General features: G+C 36.9%; 1 protein-coding gene across 4 annotated transcripts in view; it reads left to right on the top strand.

Annotated features, from left to right (window-relative positions):
• The window catches only part of LDB3 (LIM domain binding 3), a 135,383-nt gene extending 124,330 nt beyond the window's left edge, over positions 1 to 11,053 (top strand). For all 4 annotated transcript variants that reach the window (XM_075505250.1, XM_075505248.1, XM_075505247.1 and 1 more), the window contains 5 exons: positions 485 to 785; positions 1,996 to 2,176; positions 4,399 to 4,519; positions 5,967 to 6,082; positions 8,096 to 11,053. In XM_075505250.1, the coding sequence (XP_075361365.1) occupies positions 485 to 785; positions 1,996 to 2,176; positions 4,399 to 4,519; positions 5,967 to 6,082; positions 8,096 to 8,185 (809 nt within the window). In that variant the 3' untranslated portion in view covers positions 8,186 to 11,053. The remainder of the gene's footprint in view (positions 1 to 484; positions 786 to 1,995; positions 2,177 to 4,398; positions 4,520 to 5,966; positions 6,083 to 8,095) is intronic.
• The last annotated feature ends 9,107 nt before the right edge of the window (positions 11,054 to 20,160 follow it).

The raw sequence follows: 20,160 nt of genomic DNA, 5'->3' as shown, positions 1-20,160 counted from the left end.
AACAGTGACATCTGTGGAAAACACTGCATTTTAATGAATATAATGAGATCAAAATGTAAGCATAACTTCTTATTGAAATTATGGGGAATCCCATCTAAAACTTTATTACATGATCTGGCCTTTCTATTTTTAACCTATCTTAAACAGATTATATGGCAGTGTTTGAAATTATCACAGAATTGTCATATCCATTCCTACTAGAAAATGAAGAGATGCCCTTGAAAATGGTCTCCATAAAACCTGTAAAAGCCAGTAGGCAATGACTTCTGTAATGCATGTGGATTAAAAGCCAGTGATTGTGCTGGTATCCTTGGCTTCTGTCCAGAATTAATGAGCAATAATGGGACAGACCATAATTAAGTGTCATCTGAAGCTTTTATTTTTTTGTGTGTCGTGGACTACCCTTTGGTACGTGTTGCTGTTTTGCCATCAGAAGAAAAGACTTTAAAATACTTCTTGGTTTCTTTTGGGTTACTTAAAACAGCGCCAGCACCAGTTCATTCCTACGCCCCTGCCAGCACTGAGCCTGCAAGTCGCCCTCCCTGGGTAACAGATGACTCCTTTTCCCAGAAATTTGCACCTGGAAAAACCACCACCACTGTCACAAAGCACATCCTACCAAGGGGTGCTCCCGTACCATCTCCTGCCTCAACTTCTGCTTACCCATCTCCAGTGTCAACTTCTTCCCAGGCTCCTGCAATAGCCCGGGGAACAGTTCAGAGGGCTGAGCGTTTTCCAGCCAGCAGCCGAACTCCTCTCTGTGGGCACTGTAACAGCATAATTCGGTAAGGTCATGAGGTTTTGAAGAGGGATGAAGCAGAAAAAAAATATCAGAGAGACTGGTTATTGTACATTAATATACAGTACCAGAGCCTAAGACTCAGTTAAATTACCCAGCAGGGATGTCTGTTGTCTGCTTCATTAATTTAACATTTCCAGAGCTCATTTTGCTATTGTGTGGTTCACTTTTTATCACTGCAAAGTTATACATGCTAATTGTTTGTTTCATGGATGCTATGGCAAATCACTGTTTGTTTTTTAAAAAAGTTTCTGGTCCTAAGGTACCCCTTGAAGGAGGTACATACAATTCATTGGGAGAGTTGGGAAGGTGGGGGGGAATTATGGAGAGAAAAGGAACAAGACATCATTTTGGAACAGCAGCCAAATGTAATTGTTGCTTTTGTGTCTGGAGAAAGATAATGCCTACACTCTATTACCAGTGATTCATAGCATGCCTCTCCCTTCTGCGCTCCCAGTTCATTCTGCTGGACCGGTTCCCATTGTTACCCTGTGGACTGCTAACCAACTTTAAGTAATCCATGTTTAATGACAGTCTCCCACACTAAAAGGAGCTAGTTTGGTGATGTGGATCTACTGGTTATTGCCCTTTATATATTCCGAAATTGAAAGACTCCAATAATAATCACTATATCAATCAAGAGTAAATCACCAAAACAAATTTAATGTGTCTTCCATATAATCAAACAGCAAGTTGTCATCTGATAGTCTGACATTTCTAGAACATGCTGCATGCAGTGCTCAGATGAAAAGAAGGCAGGAGACTTTAGGAGCTATTGTGAGGTGTGGGGGTGTAGGTTTGGAAATTTACCTGCTTTTTCATGCTTTCAAATAGTAGCATTATCTTCTGTGTTACAGCCCTCGGCCTTTTCCTGTTGTCTTTGCAGCTGTTTACAAAGACCACTTATAGCTATGCAGATATGCAAACAACTGATGATTTTTTCAACAGTTGTCTGTAAATCCAATGTATACGACTAAACAATAATGACATATTTTAACCAATTGGCAAAGTGGTTGAGTAATGATCTTGAAAAAGACCATTTCTCTTCAGGCTTCTGGATCTTATTTTAATATGCACTTTCACAGTTCAAGTAGAATGCTTGTTATACATGTATGTGGTGTCTAACAAAGTGGGTTTGTAACCAGGGCCATTCAATCTTTTTGCAATACAAATAAGATAATTACAATTGTTTACAGGGGTCCTTTCCTGGTGGCCATGGGTCGCTCTTGGCACCCAGAAGAATTCAATTGTGCTTACTGCAAGACATCCTTGGCTGATATGTGCTTTGTGGAAGAGCAGAATAGTGTGTACTGTGAGCGCTGTTATGAACAGTTCTTTGCACCAACCTGTGCAAGATGCCACACTAAGATCATGGGGGTAAGAGAACAACATTAACAGTTTCTCCCACTGCGTGGTTCACTGAAATAGTGAAATAGTTTGGACTGTAAGCAATGAATGTAGATATTTAATTATTTCCCCCTTTTTAATAATAATTTCCCAGCCTGTTGATTATTTCAGAATGAGAAACATAATTTTATAATAATTTTTATCTATCCGAAATCTTGGATATTTTTGTACCTTATTCAACTCATAGGCAGAATATGTAATCTAATTACCATCTCACTGGGTGTAAAGTAACACTTTCTGGATAGTTCTTTGCTATCCAATACATACTATGTTACTTTTACCTATCTTTTCCTTATATTTATAGTAAGAGACTTGAACTGGGAGTTTTTTTCTTATACAGCACTTAGTCCAAATTTCAGTGGAGAAGTCAGTGATCTTGGGAAGAGGCCCATTGCTCTTGCTGCACCTCACTGGTAGCTAGCAACACAACTGCCAAGAGGAATTCTGCTGACTTCTTATAGTTAAGCAAATACAGAATAAATACAAAGATCTGAATTCCAGAAAGGCAAAAACAGATGCCACTTTTGTCTTAATGTACCCATGCTTAGGTACAAGTAAATTTGCTCTACATGTACCTTAGATGGTGATGAGGTTGGAATACCATAAGATAATTGTAGCAGTGTATTTATGCATGCAGTTATAGTGAATATATGACATGATTTTCTTAAATGAGGAAGCAAGGAGTACCACACTGGTTTTTCCCTGCTTAGCTGTCACCTTTTGACATCTGTCTAAATGTTGGCATTGACAGACCAGGTGCTTTGCTCTGCAATTGCCAATTAGGGATGGCAGCATCAGACATCTATGGTGAAGCTCTGGCTCCAACCAAGTTTTGTTTGCTACTGCGGCAGTAGGATTAATTTTACAGCAGAGTACTGACTTAACTTACCTAATTAATGCTGGCACAAATCAGTTCCCCATTATGGATTTTCATCAGGAAAATAGCAAAGATGCCAGCTGCCTCTATTTATATTAATAAGATTTCCCAATCTGTTTTTTGCTTCTTAGTTCAGTGAGGTTCATAAATGGATCCAAACCTATTTATCAGTGATAGTTGTTTTGCAAACAGTAACAGAAGTTAATGAATCTCAAATGGTGATTCTCTAATGAGATATATGGCAAACATAGATTAGACTATTTTTTCTATTCACTGGATTGAAAGCATGGAAGAGGACTTCAATCCCTTTTGTCATAGCCAATGGAGATTAAAAATAATCTTTAAAAGAGAATACGTATATAATTGGAAGCAACATAAAATAGGATCTAGATTCTCAGCTGGTGTAAATCAATCCTGTTTCACTGAAGTTAACAAAGTTAAATTAATTTACACCAGTTACGCAGCTTGCCCTTTGAAATCTGGACTGTTTGACAGAGATACACTGTCGAACATCTTCTTGGGCACAAGTAAGATTGACAAATTAGAAGGTAACCATGCATTAGAGCTCAGTACAGCAGCTTTTGGACTTGGAGGACTTCTGTATGACAAGGTAAAATGAAGAAGTAATAGAGATTGCTCCATACTGGATAGGAGAAAGAAGTTGATAAAACCTGGATACTCAGTTCAAGAGAACATCAGTTGCACAGAATTTGGTTTTTTGTGATGAACACATGGCCTAGGAACAGACACGCAGACTCATTTTCACTAATCACGTAAGTTAAAATCTAAACCTTTTTTTTTTTTGGAGATTTTCACATTAGTTTGTGAAGTGTTCTTGTGAGAAGCTTAAAGAAGTTAGTACATAATCTAAGTTGCTTTGAAACATCAGACTCAAATCACTTATCCACTACATGCATTTCTTGGTCTTAGAGAGAAAATTACTCTTTAAAATTTATTTAACAAAGCATACTCTTGCATTGAAGAGTTCATACTAGTCGTGTCAAAACAAAGGAGAAAATAAACAGAATCTTTGTGCGGAATCTCTCCTGCAACAGTGACTGGGCATGTTGATACAAACAGCTGGCTGAACTATGTTGTTTCATTTTGGCAAATACATTGTTCTAGAAAGTTTGCAGTCCTGTTTCCTCTTTCTTTCCAAAGGAGCCCAATTTCTGTCATACTTCTTTCGAGGAGGGGAATTGGCTGATACAGAAGGGAAGAATTTAGAGCATATCTGCCTTGTATTTTTCTCCAGTAGGTAGTTGCAGGGCATGCTATTCCGCTGGAGATTTTTGTTTGTTTGTTTGTTTTACAGGAAGTGATGCATGCCCTAAGACAGACTTGGCACACAAGTTGCTTTGTCTGTGCTGCTTGTAAGAAGCCATTTGGGAATAGCCTCTTTCACATGGAGGATGGGGAACCTTACTGTGAGAAAGGTATGGCAAACTGGACAGTTCTGCTCAGTAATCATGTGCTTGGAAGCACATGAATCATGGAAGCAACATAAGAATAAAGCAGCTGATGAACAAAATAAAACCAGTTACCTATCCAGCATGGATTTTGTTTCCACTCTCTGCATATACAAGCATTTCCCTCTCTGTATTTTTCTCCACTTTATATGATAGACTGGCAGAGTGCTGGTCTTTTGCCTCTACGTCCCTCATTTCTCTCCCTTACGTATTATGATATTTACCTTCCATTTCTCTCCCCACACTTTTTTCCCTGTCCCCCTCCCTTCCCTGGTAGATTCTGCTCACTAGTAATCTACATGTTATGGGGTGAAAAATTCTTCTTTTAGGGTTCTGGTAGCACTTCTATACAGTATGTGTAGGTTGCTGCCCACATTCTCTCTACTAAGTTGATTTAATTATGACCTCTGATACTGCTACCTCACCCTAAAACAGATCAACATATATGAAAAGATAGCTCTGCTCAGATGTGCAACACATGGTAGTGCAGATTTTGTTTTCCAAGTGCTGCAATAAATGAACTGCTTCTTGCCAACTAAGAAAGGAAAAGGCCAGGTTTTCCCAAACAATGGAAAGGGTAATATGGTTTAATAAATGATGCTTGCCATGAAAATGAGTTGCCTGACATGGTCAGGAAGCAGGTTAAGGTTTAAGTGGTATTCCCTCTGTAAGCCCTGCCTTGTCCATTTAATGAGCTTCTGGCCTACTTCTCTCTGCAGATTCCTTCCTTACGGTTCTGCAAATCAAATTTTACAAATCAGAGTAACTCTTAGTGAAGAATGAAAACCATACAGCATGACTGACTTGGCACCTACCCTTTAAAATTGGAGGGTTTGCCATAACCTCTAATGACTCTCTTGAATTCCATATGCCTCTAGAATTTCTGCTAATCTTTTTCAATGTCAAGTCTTTCCAAATTGCACTTGATATTCAAAGTAAAGATGTATTAACCAGTCAGTATGGCGTTTCCATAATATTCTCTCTTAATGCAGAAGAACATAAATCCAGTCATGGAAACTTAAACTATGCTTCTATACCACCCGTAAGGTAACACTCACTGGCCATTAGATTGTGTTTTGTATGACCATATTTGTCCTTATGAATAGCTTCCACAAACATTAAAGCTAATTTAAAATTAATGTGAGAAACATAACTTCACATTTCATGAATTTTTTGTTTGTTTTCTCTGTTTGTGATGACAACTGTCGTGTTGACATGGGGTTTTGCACTGAGTTTTTATTTAAATATTGAAAGAAGAGAAGCAAATGTCAGTGTGAGTGTTTCAGTGAAAGTAGTAGGAAACTCTGAGCAAAAACAATCCAAAAATTCATCCTCTGGAAACGTTCTATTTCTCTTGGATTTAATATGATTATGTTAAGAGTTTGTTCTAAGTTTGCTTTTTGTTTTATTTTAGATTATATTGCTTTGTTCAGCACAAAATGCCATGGCTGTGATTTTCCTGTTGAAGCTGGAGATAAATTCATTGAAGCTCTTGGACACACTTGGCATGATACCTGCTTCATTTGTGCTGTAGGTTCTATACCAAATACTACCTCATTTCTTCATACTTAAAAATTGTGAAATAACATCAGAAGACCTGAAAGACTAACATATGCCTAAGGATGCAGAGGGATTGAATTTCATTTTTTACTTGCAGATGGAGAAGGATGGGAGTAATTTCTCTTCTCCTCTGTAAACTTTTACTAGAATTATTAAATTTGACCATCACAAGTGAGTGTTTTCTAATAAAACATCCAGTTTTAGAGAGTACATACAGTAATACATAGCACTGTTGCTGTTATTATTTCCAATGTTTACCAAATAAAGATAAAGAAGGATTTAAAATAAATTACCACCATACTGAACAGTATAGCCATAATCTTACTTACAAAGCAGTGCAGTTTGTATTTCCACGCAGAATGCTTGTTGAAACTTGCAAAAAGGACTCTGTTCCGAGAGAATGAATAGTAATTAGCATAGAAGTTGGTCAAACTCATCAATCTGTGGTGTGCATACAGCTATATAGTGTGGCCGTATTCCCACACTCTGCACACAAAGTCGTAAACTCCATATGATAAACAGTACTTTTCATATGGTTCTAATACAGCTGTGCTGCTCTACGACATATTATTCCTAAGGTAATAATACCTAGAACCTCTAATTAGCTAAAAATAGTATGTTGGCCATACCAAAAATGGCAGTGACAATTTCTAATGTTTGTTGAACTCTAAAATTTAGGTTGAAGAGAAGAAAATATAGAAATGTTTATAAATATCTAAAGCTAAGCTAGCTACTGGTCTTTTCAAGGGTACATGGAAGTGAGTGACACACAAGCGTCCTGTGAAAATTGAAGTCTTTTTGAAATTCTAACATACAAAGGAATAATAAGACAGCAAGTTTCCTTCACAAACTAACTTATTAGATCACTTAATTAGTCACTTATAAAAGACACTTTCTCTGAATATTTCATGTTCTTTTTTACTTATCCATTTAACTGCATTCTTATGTATTTATTTAAATTAGCAACCCAATTTTCTGTGAAGGTGACAGTTTTGTTAATGCGGTTTTCACAGCATTTTTTGTTAGGAGCTAACTTTATTTCTTTCAGTGAGTTAAATCAAATGCACATAAACACATGACTCTTAATTTCTCATATGCTATCCTCATATCCTTTCACGTGATTTTTGTTCCACTTGCAGTAGCACATCAGTGATGTTATCATTCACTGGTCTTAAGCCTGCCATAAGCATTAGGGACAATGTTTATTCTTATTCCTAGATTCTGATGTGTTGACTTCCTTAAGTGGTTCTAGTCAACTCTGACCTTGCAAGTGGTGTTGCACTACCCCGTGTAGATATTTGTACAATTCCAGGGCAGTGTAAGCTGATCTAAACCTGGGCTGCCCTGCCTTGGCCATGCATTCTCACATGCTTTGTTATGTCAACACCGGCACTTATGTAGGCAGGCAGAGAACTCTATGGGTTGAAGCATAACCTGGTAAGAATAAGTAGTTTTCAGTGATACCGGCTGTCTGACTGACTCACTCCTTGATCACATAAGCACCTGTACCAAGACAAAGTAATAACAGGAATGAGTATCTAATGGTACCATCGCACCTAATCAGAGCTTTTGTAAAATCATACGTTATGAGGATCAGAATCTAGGTCTGAGCTAGCTGCATGTGCTTGAGTGTGCCACTATCCTTTGACAGTCTACACAAGCACTGCTGGGACATGCCAAAGCTGCCTAGGGTGTGCCTAGTGTGCCCAGACTTCATTTTAACAGAAACTAGTGAACTTAGTGGGTAGTGGTGGCAGGAAAGTACAGAGATGAGAGCTGATGCAAACCAGAGCCTAACCTGAACATGGGGTAGGAAAACTACCCATGCACTTTGATCCAGGAAATCAGATGCACTTCTGCCAAAGAAATGTGTGGGCAGAAGAGACATACAGTTGAAATTGATAACCATGTCTTTCTCTCTCTCTTTTTTTTTTCCCTTTTTTTAAAAAAATGATTCCTGATTGTATTTATTATTAATTCTAGGTATGCCATGTGAATTTGGAAGGTCAGCCATTCTACTCCAAGAAGGATAAGCCACTGTGCAAGAAGCATGCCCATGCCATCAATGTTTAAAAGAAGAGCTGGTAGTCAGTAATGCTGGGGAAAAACAGATTACTAACTGGGCAATTATAAAGTTGATAACCATGGCTAGCATTTCTCTTGGTAAAAGCTAGGAATTTGATACTTCTGAAGTTTAACTTTAACCTCTTTCATAAATACAGAACATGCTTTTGCAAGGTTCATACAAAAACCTACTGAATGAACAGTCAAAAACAAATGAACTAGTCCATTATTAGAGCAACAGTTGGGGGAAATATTGAAATTAACGAAAAACTGTGATATAAAAAGTAATGCACAAATACAGTTTCAAATGAACTACCCACAGCAGTTTTACTGCTTAGACCACACACTAGTGTTTAAGAACAACTGGAAAAGTCCTTTTGTAATAAGTCATTTTCTTTCATAACAAGAATGAGTAAGTGCCACATGTACAATAATCTGTAGAACCAAAGGCCATAGCTTTCAAAGGGAAATAAATAGATTAGGGTTTCCTCTATGAAAAGTGAGTGCTATTCCATTATGTTGTGGTGCTACCTCATAGCATCAAATATTTTAGATTCTTTCCAAATAAGAAGTCTGCCTTGAATCCATATGTAGCTGGGAAGCCTAGGAGACGATCCATAACTTAGTTTGAAAATAAAGTGGAAACAGAATTAACTCCTTCCATAACCCAGTAAGATGGAGAAAAGCATGTTGGGTCAACCTTGCTAGTGCACTTGGCTTATACCTGCACAGTAGATTAGTTCACTTTCAAATCATAATGGAAAAGGACAACTGGCTTTCTCCAAATTGCTCTTACATTGAATGGAATAGAGCTGGTGGGAAAGGCCAGTTTTTCATTTGAAACCAGTTTTCCTTTCCTCTTGTGGAAAAAAATACTTGAAGTTGCTTTGGTTTCTAATTCCCATATCAGTGGGAGGTAGGAATCTACATCTGGACCTTCACACTGATGAACACAGAAGACACACATCCACCTAGCACAGCTAGGAGGTGGGAGAAAGCTTGCAAAAGTTCCCTACTCTATCCCACATATTAAGGAAAAGGGCATCTTATTTTTTTTCCTATATTAAATTAACAGTGATTAAAAATTCATAAGGCAGCGCAACACCACAGGCACATACTCTTTATTACTTTTGTTAGTTTAAATGCAACACATCCTGAATTGTAGTAGTATTTGCCATTGTAAAACAGTAGATAGGCTCCGACAATTAGAATAACCATACAGTGATCTTTTCTAATATTTTAAGAACAACTTTCAAGTTGTTCAAACAGTTATTTATAAAACCTTTTTTTTTTTTGTAAAAGAGCAATACTTGTAGTACTGATAATACTTTTGAATTTTTAATTTTAAATATCAATGACTTTTGTATTGAAGACAGCACTTCTGTCTGATAGAAAATAGAGTTAAAATGGAAAGTCTGATCACTATTCAAGTTTTATTAATTTGTTTAAGTGAGAATTATGATGTGTGTGTTGACAGCTTGCAGTACTGACAGTTTTGAATTAGTATTTCTGAAGCTGAGGATGCATTCTGTGGGCCACATTCTGGTGCCACGTGCACCCTATTTTACCTTGTGTTTTGAGGAACAAGGAATGACATAGCATTGTCCACCTTTTCCCTCCTCTGGGTAATGCCCATTTTAAGAAAATTGGTGTGTATTTTCAGGGATGAAAAACCATCTAAAGCTTGGGGGAGGAATAAATGAAATTTGGAGTTCTAATATGAGAGTTAAGTTAGCTGCAGGCAGTCCACATCTTGGACAAAAATAACAACCTGAACTGCCTGTGGCAGTTTTGACATCTGTGACCTGTATTTATTCAGTAGGTATCTTAGTTCTCACTGATCTTAGCAGTGATCTGATCTGAGTGGTACAGGGTCAGATTTTTATATGCATGAGTTATTCTAAAACACTAGTACATTATATGCAAAGCCTTTTTTTTTCTATAGCAAACAAATTTTCTGTTTTCAGTCGGTGCTGGGCTGGTGTGAATATGGTTCCATTGATTACAAAATCCAAAGACCTGGCTCATAATATTCTCTGGAGGAATAAATTGTAATCATGGAAGTTAAATATTTTTTCACTCATATTTGACTTCATTAAATACCTTTTCATAACAGTGAGACAATTCTAGATTTCCTTTTAATTTTTGAATGTCATTCAACAAAATGGTGTTTATTATTCTCTGTTATTTAAGAGAATTCATATCAGCATATTATATACTAAACTGCATTGAAGATATTCTTTAGGCAGATTTCTGTGTTACCCACTGACTGGGACTCATCTCTTACTATCAACATCAAAACAAGAAGTCAGAGGCCTTGGGAGGACACAAAATGCTAGGGCTTGTGATGCCTCAGGAGAATTTCATGAGGTCTTTTGCCTCTAATCTGCGTGTGTGTATATGTGTGTGTCTCCCTCTCCACCTTCCCCCTAATGTCCCTAAAAGCTCCCTCTTCACTGGCAGTGTGAAGGATAAAGCATTTTAGGAGATGGTCAGAGATGGAGGGCTGCAGCTTAGGCAGGGGTACAGGCTTTGCAGAGATGGTGGTAAGCAGCACGGCTGGGGCTATCTCTTCTTCACATTCACAGGGGATCCCAGATTGCCAGTTGAAGTGGTCCAGGTCAGCCTGCGAGTTGCTGGGGTGGACAGGGTTGTGGGAGACAGGGTGTCTCAGTGTGGGCAAGGGAGGGGAGGCTTGGATCAGAGAAGGGAGAGCACCTGCAGCAGCCAGACTGTAGGGGCTCTGGGGGCCTCTGGTTGAGTGTGAAAAGATGAAGCATTGAGGAGATGGGAAGCCCTTACTGAAGCTGGGGTTGGAGGAGAGGGAATAGCTAGGTAAGGCCAGTTTCACTAAACTGGCATGTTAGATAGTTGGGTTGGGGCAGAGGAGGGAAAGGGGGAATAGCCAGGATGACAGTCAGAGAAGGGGCTCCAAGTAAGAAATTAGGGTACAAGGAGCTCACAATAGTCCAGAGAGATACTATGAATATGTATAGAGGGGGTGAGCAAAGGGGATACAGGATCCAATCTAGTAAATTTGAAGTCAGTACTGCAGAAAGGTGAATGCAATGTATGTAAGCATAGCTGAGCTAGCTTGCAGAGTGGCAACAGTTAAAATGCAGCAGCACAGACTTCAGTGGGAGCCGTACTAGCTTGAGAGAGTCCTGAAAATTTCCTTTTCAGTGGGAGCCGTACTAACTTGAGAGAGTCTGAAAATTTCCTTGGACAGATAACCTGCACTGTAACACATGCCCTGACTCCAGCTGGTGTCTGAGCAAGTGAGTTATTAAAGCTAGTTTACATATCACTATATGAGGTACAGTGATATCTCTGAAGGAAGAACAGAGAGACCCTGAGGATTATCATGTAATAAATTTCCTGTTTTGACTTGTGCTGCTTCATAATGTGGTCCAAAAATAGGGAATCCACTTACCCGCCCTTGATATCTATATTAAGATATAATTTTTGCACATATCTGAACCAGAAATTTGTGAATAATAATATAGTATTTTAACTTTCACAGGGGTAGAATACCACATAACTGCTGATACTCTTCTGCCACGTCACCTTTGTGATATGGAGGGGGGAAAGATGCATAGATATATATATAATTCAGAATAGGGCCCTTCAACTATCACTGAACATAAACGCTGTACAAAAATATGCAAGATGAATAATGTGTACTTGTTTATGTTTTATGTCTTGTAATAGATGCTTGGGACAAATCCTAAGTTCCTCTAAATATTTCTTTTCATTCTAATTAACGTGGGGTTTTACATAATAAAACAAAGATACTGTACCTCTGAATGATCAAATAAAAAAAAAAGTCTTTTATCCAATTACAAACTGTTCAATAACTTTTCAGTTAAAGGCTTCAAAAATTGTCATTTATAATTTCATATATACATATGAAATTATATAATTTCATATATATCAATGTCATTCAGAGTCAGACCTGCCTTCTCCACAGCTACAGGGATTGTATAGGCTGTTCTGTTCTCTTTTTCTGTTCTTTTTGCAGAACAGGGTAAATTAAATGTTTCCAGAGAAGACTGCTTTTATTATCTGGAAAAAAAACCCACTCTTATGACTTCTTTTATTAGAAGTTAGTTTTTACTCCATTGGATTTACACATTACACATTTCTAAAATTAATTCAAAACAAGGAAAAATATTTTACTTTGGTCCTTCAGTGGTCAGTACTTTGGGTGAAATGTTTTGTTAAAGATTATTTGTATTTATGTTTAATAATGTGAATGTCCACAGCACTGAACACACTTGTTAGTGTCTAATGCTGGGCACGCTAATGTTTATTTGTAATACTTGTCTCCTGGTAGCAGATATTAATTTGTTTAGTATTTATAAACATCAGAATTTGAAACTGAGTGATTTCTTGCCTGCAGTGATCATATTAGAAGTCTAGGTTTTATAATATATTGATATGTTGACTTGATGCCACAAGTGTCCTTGCTTTTAGATATATATTTTTTCTTAAGTTCCTAGTTATTTCAGAAACAGAATGTAGTGTGGTTTATGAGGTGTGAGTAACTACCTTGCATGGATTATCTGTGCCAACATGAATAAAACAGTCTAGTAATAAAAGGAATGTGCAAATACAGTTCAAGCTTTATGATTTGGGCATATTTATTAATATGGCATGTGAACAGCTGACAGCTTTCAGCCATGTAACACTGATAAGAAAGCATACACAAGCTTGTACTCCCTACTTCTAGACCTGAAAATAAAAATTAAAAGCATTGGTTTCAACTTTATTGTATATCAATCTTGAATGTTTTATTACCCAAATAACGTTGTTTTAAACAAACAAATGTTAATATGCTTAAAAGATGTACAACAGTACATGTTGTAACTGAGCAAGACTTGTATAGTCACAGACCTTATTGTGTCAACAGACACTGTTTATAGTAACTTTATAAGGAATGGGAAAATTCTGTCTTAGGTTACATTGATGCATCTGAGAACAAAGTTTGATTGCATTAAGTTCAGGTGGGTGTTCTTCCACTTCTTAGCAGAAGTGACTTTAAATAATATACAAAATATTTTAAACGTCCTCATTGAGCTCTAGTGCCAAGAAATACTTCCAAATGAAAGTATATCTTCATATAACATTGTGGCTTATAAAACCAGCCATTTTGTGCATTCCTAATCCACACCCCTCAGGAATGCAGGAATTTTAAAGATACAACTAATTATAGTAAGCCTAATTAAGAAGTTACATGATAAATGGACAGATGGCATTACAAAGTACAGCATCAGGAATCACAACTTGGTGCACTTTGATTTTATTTTACAGCCCTAATTTCTGTTTACAATGTGCATAAGGAAAAACACAGTTCAAAAGAATGAACAGAGTATACGCAGTTTTCCATCAGTTCAAAATTGCTGTTTCTCAGATTGTCTGTTCTGACCTTTAACCTTTGCACAAGACAGTGGTTCCTAAACTGTGCACTGTGATCCCTGGAGAGTTCAGCTGTTGGAAGTGGAAGCAATAGAGGCACGATCATAACACTGTGCCAGCTAGTAGGGTGCAAAAAGTGAATAGAGCAAAGTTCATTAGAAAAGGACGTCATGCAAAATAGCTTGACAAGTGTTGCGTTAAGAGATTCTTAACAGAAGAGAGATTATGATTTGCTCTGAAGAAAATGGTGATTTCAAAACTATAGGCTTTGGCATTGTTCCCCCCCTCAATCATGAATCTTAAATTCACCCAGTTTCTGTTGATTAAGAAAGGAAGGAATGTGTGAATAAGATTGCTGAAACCATTATTGAATACACAATGAAATGCTTTGTTCTCCCAGCCAAATCAGAGTTATGGATGAGATTCAGATTATATTCAGGCATAAATTCTGTGCTCTATGCCTATAAAACATGGCCTTAGATAGCTGTTAAAAATACAGCTCCTCCTCCTCTTAGGAAGATTACATCAAAAGAAAACAGTAACAAATGTATGTTGTACTAATAAGGACTGTCAGACTGAGTCACAATACTTTTCTGTGTAATAAGGATGAGCAGAATGAATTTTTTTTTGAACAAAGCTAAACTTTTGAACAAAACACGTTTTTCCTTTAAAAGTTTCCAGATTTTAACTGTTAGGGAATAATAAATTACTATGCATAAAGTAACATTAATACATCTGCCTCCACTACAAAAGTATTTTCTAATCTTACTGCTTTAGAATTAAGATTATTTTCATTAATGACAAAGACATTACAGAAATTCTTCTGCTTCCGCTTAGTTTTACTGTGTGTAATTTTACTGAAAAAGAGTTGAGACCTTTCTGAAACTGCATTAATGATTTATTTTTCTTTTAATTAGAAGATATAGATAAAAATACAACTTCGAATTGAATAAAGGTGGTGGTCCTTCCAGTGCTTGTGGAATGAATACTGCTTGCTACAACAAAACTAGGAAGCTTGCTATTCTTCTAGAATGTTTTATTCTTATGGTGCATTAAGGGGGAGTTTTGGATTTTTAGGAAGCTTAATAAATATCTATAGCCATAATTAAGGATCTCATTTCAGAACAAAAGAATGATTTACAGGATTTTAATTATATTAAGATCTAATCGTACGTAGACTGGAAAATAATGTTGGGATAAAGGTTTAGTTTGATTTAAAGAAATCTTAATGTTGATGAATGCAAGCACTCCTATATGCACGTACGGAACATGTATGTGGATTAAAACACTCAGAACTGAGGCTCTGATTTCCTTTAAGTGGATGAGTTTCATACCTGCAGTATTTGAGCCTAAATTGTTGTCATATAGTCCATCTACTATACATAGCATAATAATAATGTACCTAGAGACCTAGTTTTTGTTATCACTTAGGTATTTGTGCTTTATGAGGTAACATCTCTAGACTTCTGATAGCATAGGATATGTGGGAGCAGAAAGAAGGACACACTTTCCAAAATCTGGCTTCGTATAAAAAATACGAATTCAGGAATAAAAATTTTATTTGTGCATTATAAACAAAGACCAAATATATTCTTTCACAACCAAATGCTCTTTTGCAGTACACAATGCCACTAGTAGGCCTGCATGTTCCCCAAACCATTTTCTTTTTTTCCTGGAAATTTGTCCCTGTACTGACTCTGAGGACATCATAAATTTCCTTATGATTTCTGCACTTGTCAAAGCCTGACCAGAGTTACTGTTACACATGCTTGTAAACTGTGTACCAATGTGGGCTAAAAAGTAACATAATGTGTTGTGTTGCTAGTGTGAGTGTATTCGGTCAGCCTACTGTGTCCTGGAAATACCAGATTTACTGAGATTTATTGTGGATACACAATATATACGACACTAATTGGAAGTTTCTGCTTTACTGCATGTATGCTACACAGCATCTATGCTACACTGCACATGCTTCTGGCCAAAAAAGCCTTGCAAGAAATGTGATAGTGCTAGCCAGAGAGATTCAGGTTCTACCTATCGCATCAAATTTAGCATACTTGAATCTAAACTGTGTTGTTATGAAATGACAGAGCATAGTTATCCTTTGAGACTGTATTCCCAGTGCCAGCTGCTGCAGCAAAAGGAGAATAGGGCTGTATTTTATGTAGATGATGATTTTCTGCCATCTGTATTATGTAAACAAGTTTCTGGAATGGGAGCTTTTCTGAGTTGCCATTCTTCTGTTACTTTGTTGTGACACCAACTAGACTGAATTCAAACTTGCAAAGACTTCAGTTCATTTGGCAGAACTTATTTGTGCTCATGTTGAAGGACTCCACGTTTCCCCTATGTCACTGAGCTTTGTGTTACACATCTTATAATGGATTGGAAAGAGTCTGATGGTGTTAGTTACACCTAGGCACACAACCACAGACTTTTAGGTTAGGAGGAGCACCCTGAGAGATTAAATTCTTAGTAGCAAATACATAACACATTATCCGCCTTTTATAGACTTACGTGGCTGGTGGCTGTTGGAGACTTCATTGATTTCCTAAGCAGTCACAGAAGCTGCTCTCTGTTCAGAAGTTCTCTAAAAACAAAGAGTCAGTGTTATTAAAAAGTACATATTAAAGTCTGGGGGTAGTGTATATCCTCAGGGTCCAAATTTGCACTATTTAGTAGAACCTCAAACAGTTTTTGCTCCTATGCAATTCCCACCAAAAAAATTAAAGAATGCATAACAAGAGAAATGTTGGGCTGTTACTACTCCTCCCTAAATCTGGGTAAAAATCTTCATCCCCCTCCAGCTTAGGGAAATTCACTGGCACAGAAGGGTATAAATTGCATCTCTGTGCGCCAGCTTCAGAAAACCTGGCCACAAATACTTAAGCTGAGAAGATTTTACTCATTTCTTTAAAGGACAGTGACAAAGTCTTCTGCTTTCTCGGATCTCATAGCATAAAAAAAAAAAATAGAACAATCTTTAAGTCAAAGGATAGTTAAGTAAACGTTTATTTTAGACTTTCATTATTAAGTGCAACTACTTAAAAGTGAGCAATTGCCATCAAAGAGGGCACATGTGAAAGTAGGAAAATGAGATAAAAATGTAGGAGAGTGAAAATGCAAAGAAAAAGTAGCTTTTAGCATAGCAATTAACCACCCTTCCTTTATTCATCGCAGGATAATTCATTGTAACTGAATTAATGGTGAAACATTCAGCAATAGGCCGTGGTAAGGAAATAGGAGCAGTGTATCAGGATATCCTTTTTCCGCCCCAGAGTACCAATACTTTCAATTTTATATACAACGGAAGTAATTAATTGTAACACAAAGAAGCACAGATGTGTTTCCTGATGGTCACACATGCAATAGCTACTATTGTTTAACATTTTGAGTATGTACACTGAAAACTGTTCAACTGCTTTGAACATTTTATATTTTAGGGATTTAATTTCCATTAGTAGCTTTTGAATTTATAGTGGCATTTTAATATGCTATTATCTTAGATCCAATCCTGCATCCCTAATCAGGTAATTTTTTGCTGATGCCAGTGGGAGTTTAAACTGAATTAGGTATAGCTGCCAAATCCAGAGATTTGCAGACACAGGCCAATTTCTTTTTGGAAGCAAAGGAAGTTATAGACTGTTTGTCAGGATTTGCTTTTTGTTGTATGTGTTTCTTTAACTTGTTCAAGTTCCAGTTCCAGTACATATTCAAGTATCTTACAGACTAAGGGAGAAAAGCTTTATTGCTATGCCTTTAACTTCATTACATATTTTCAGATATATTAGCTGACTGCAGTACCTGAAATACAAGCATATCCTTTTCTTACTATTAATTTAGTATACTTACATTACTTTGGTTTTGCTAGAATATAAAAAAGAGAAGAATGAGAATATTTTGCTGCATTTGTTCTTCTTTAACAGCAATGCATTCATGGTTAAAGATATGTTTAGACTGAGAAAAAAATTAAGGATTTGATTAACTGAAATTATTTTGTTCATTTGTTTTCTGTAGGATTCAGATCTGTTTCATTCTAACAAGCTTGGAAGAACATAACATTTGCAGTCTCATAAATGTCCATCTTTGTAAATCTCTACACTACCCACTATAGCTGCCAGAAACACATCCACTTGAATCCACGCCTCTTGAGGACAAAGCTGTTATACACACCAAGACAGAAATTTTCTGTATTGAAAAGAATTCTCCTTGTTTAACAGAAGGTTTAAAAAACATTTCCTCTGTCAGCATTGGTTCAGTTTCTGTTGCTGAAAAGGATCGTTATCAAGAAGTGAATTTTTTATTACAAAGGCTTGAGGGGATGAAGCCTCAGCATCAGTAGGAGAAATGTTAATAAAATGTGGGTTTGGATCTAAGGAATATTCAAACTTGTAAAACGAACTAACAAATACCTCTTATAATAAAAGATGGAGGAACACAAACATATCTTAGATATACTCATTCTCAGAGAGAAGCTAATTAAAACTTCCTTGCAGATCATTTGGCACTGCAGACTGATAATTCAGAATATAAATTTTAAAATCAGCACTAGAGTGTAACTCTAAATACTCAATCTTCTCAGAGCAAATGAAGCCTTTAAGGATTTTACTTGCATGCATCTAGGGGAAAACGTATTACTAATTCTCCAAACAAACTGCTGTGAGTGAAGCACCCAGGTGAAGCCTCTGCTGAGGCTACTAATATTTTATTTTTCTGTGTCAGACTTTTAATGTTCTTACTACCCAACATTGGCTTTAAGAAAAACAAAATAATTTGAAATGTTTCTTTGTATGTATAAGGAGAGTTGTCTCAGGCCTGGTGAAAAGACTGGAATATGGTTTTTGTACCTAGGAGTTCATAAAACAGAAACATACAGCTCAACTAGGCATAGGAAGAAGAAACAGAAAAAGCAACAGAAACTTTGGTTCTTGACTGGCAAAATGTCTCCTAGAGCACTTCTAACATCAGGCAAAGTGCTCCCATTACTACAGCCTTTTGCAAGATGCAACTGAGTTCCCTATTACACAGGTCAGTAAGGTATCAGGTCACATCCTGCAGCAGCTGCCTAAGGCACATGACGGGTATAGCCATTATATTCTCCTTCCTCCCTGTCCACCTGCACAAGGCTAAAGAAGAATCTGGTCTGCAGAAACCCAGAAGTAACCCCGAAACAGACCAAGTGCTTAAGCTGTGGGAACAGTTTCCTGTTTCCTTGTGCCTGTGCTCTGCACATTGAGCGGTTATTCTTTGGAGTATCTCCACAGTACTCTCCAGTACTGCACTGTGCTCAGTTCCACATCACGCTTGTTGGACTGAAGGTTGGCCAGGGCTTGCAGTGCTGATGAATACTTTTGCCTTTTTACTATCAGTGCTGTGCTAGCAGAAATTTTTAAAAAACACCTTTCTTCACATATCTGATTCTGCCTTCTTGAATTAATTATGCTTACATTTAAAACACTTAATAAAATCCATGACATTTCTAAGTAACAGACAGCTGAATAGATTTATAATCAAAAGAATGTGCTTTTAAGTGAAATAATTCTGAAAAAAGACAAAGCCAAATTCACGTCATTTTAAGTGAAAAAATTGTGTCCCTGGCTGAAGGGTAATATTCTTTTAATATGCAACATGGAATATTTATTTTGGTAACAGTAACAGAGAGGTACTCACCTAATTGCAAACAGTTTTCAAAAATATATTTGGACCACAGATTTAAGACATATGAATTCCAGAGACTGAAGGGAAGAAGGATCTACAAAGATAAAGTCCTATCACATGGATGACCTTCTCCCTATATATACCTCTTTGTTCTTAAAGATCTTTTGATATTTAAGATTTGCAGTTCCCAAGTGATTCTAAGAACTAATAAGAAATTCCTGGAGAGGAAATGACAAAGAAAGCAGCTGGAAGACAATCCAATTCATGATTTAATTTCTTTTTAAATACAGCTCTTTTCATCATGATAGTCAGTCTTGAACTGCTTCTATATTTCTTGTTAGACTTCCACAACCCATCCTGGCCAAATGTTCAATGAACATATGTTTATTTTCAGATTTTCAGAATCTTTCAGTGTTGCTCAATTAACAAAATAAATACTTCATGTTACCAAAACCTGACGTGTCCAAGTTTTTGCAGATTCCTAAAACCTTCACCAGGTGAGATGTCTGTTACTGATAACTAGCTCACTGGAACCCTGTGTCTTTCCAAGTGCCTATCACCTAAAGTGTTCATCTTCTGGTTTAAATAGGTATCTCTACCTATCCTGCAAGGTAAACAAAGCAAAACAAATCAGCTTTGATTCTTCGTGGTTTACTTGACAAAAATCTTAGGTTAAATTTCCACAGTTACTCTCCTTTGGGGCAATACCATTGGGTTCTTCAGGCGGTGAGTAAAGAAAACTCTTCCATCATCAGGTCGAACATCTCACATGTCAGGATTGGTCAACAATCCCCTTCTCACACACAGACCACTGTATGATTGTAAATAAGGAATTTTAGTCTACTCACATTCTTTTCATACTTTTGTGGTAAATCTGTATGTTTCCAAAATGACAGTTTATACCTGTA

Source organism: Mycteria americana, chromosome 6 (genome assembly GCF_035582795.1).
Source record: "Mycteria americana isolate JAX WOST 10 ecotype Jacksonville Zoo and Gardens chromosome 6, USCA_MyAme_1.0, whole genome shotgun sequence".
Lineage (NCBI taxonomy): Eukaryota > Metazoa > Chordata > Aves > Ciconiiformes > Ciconiidae > Mycteria > Mycteria americana.
Note: the sequence above shows the minus strand (reverse complement) of the source record. Positions and strands in the feature narration are given on the sequence as shown.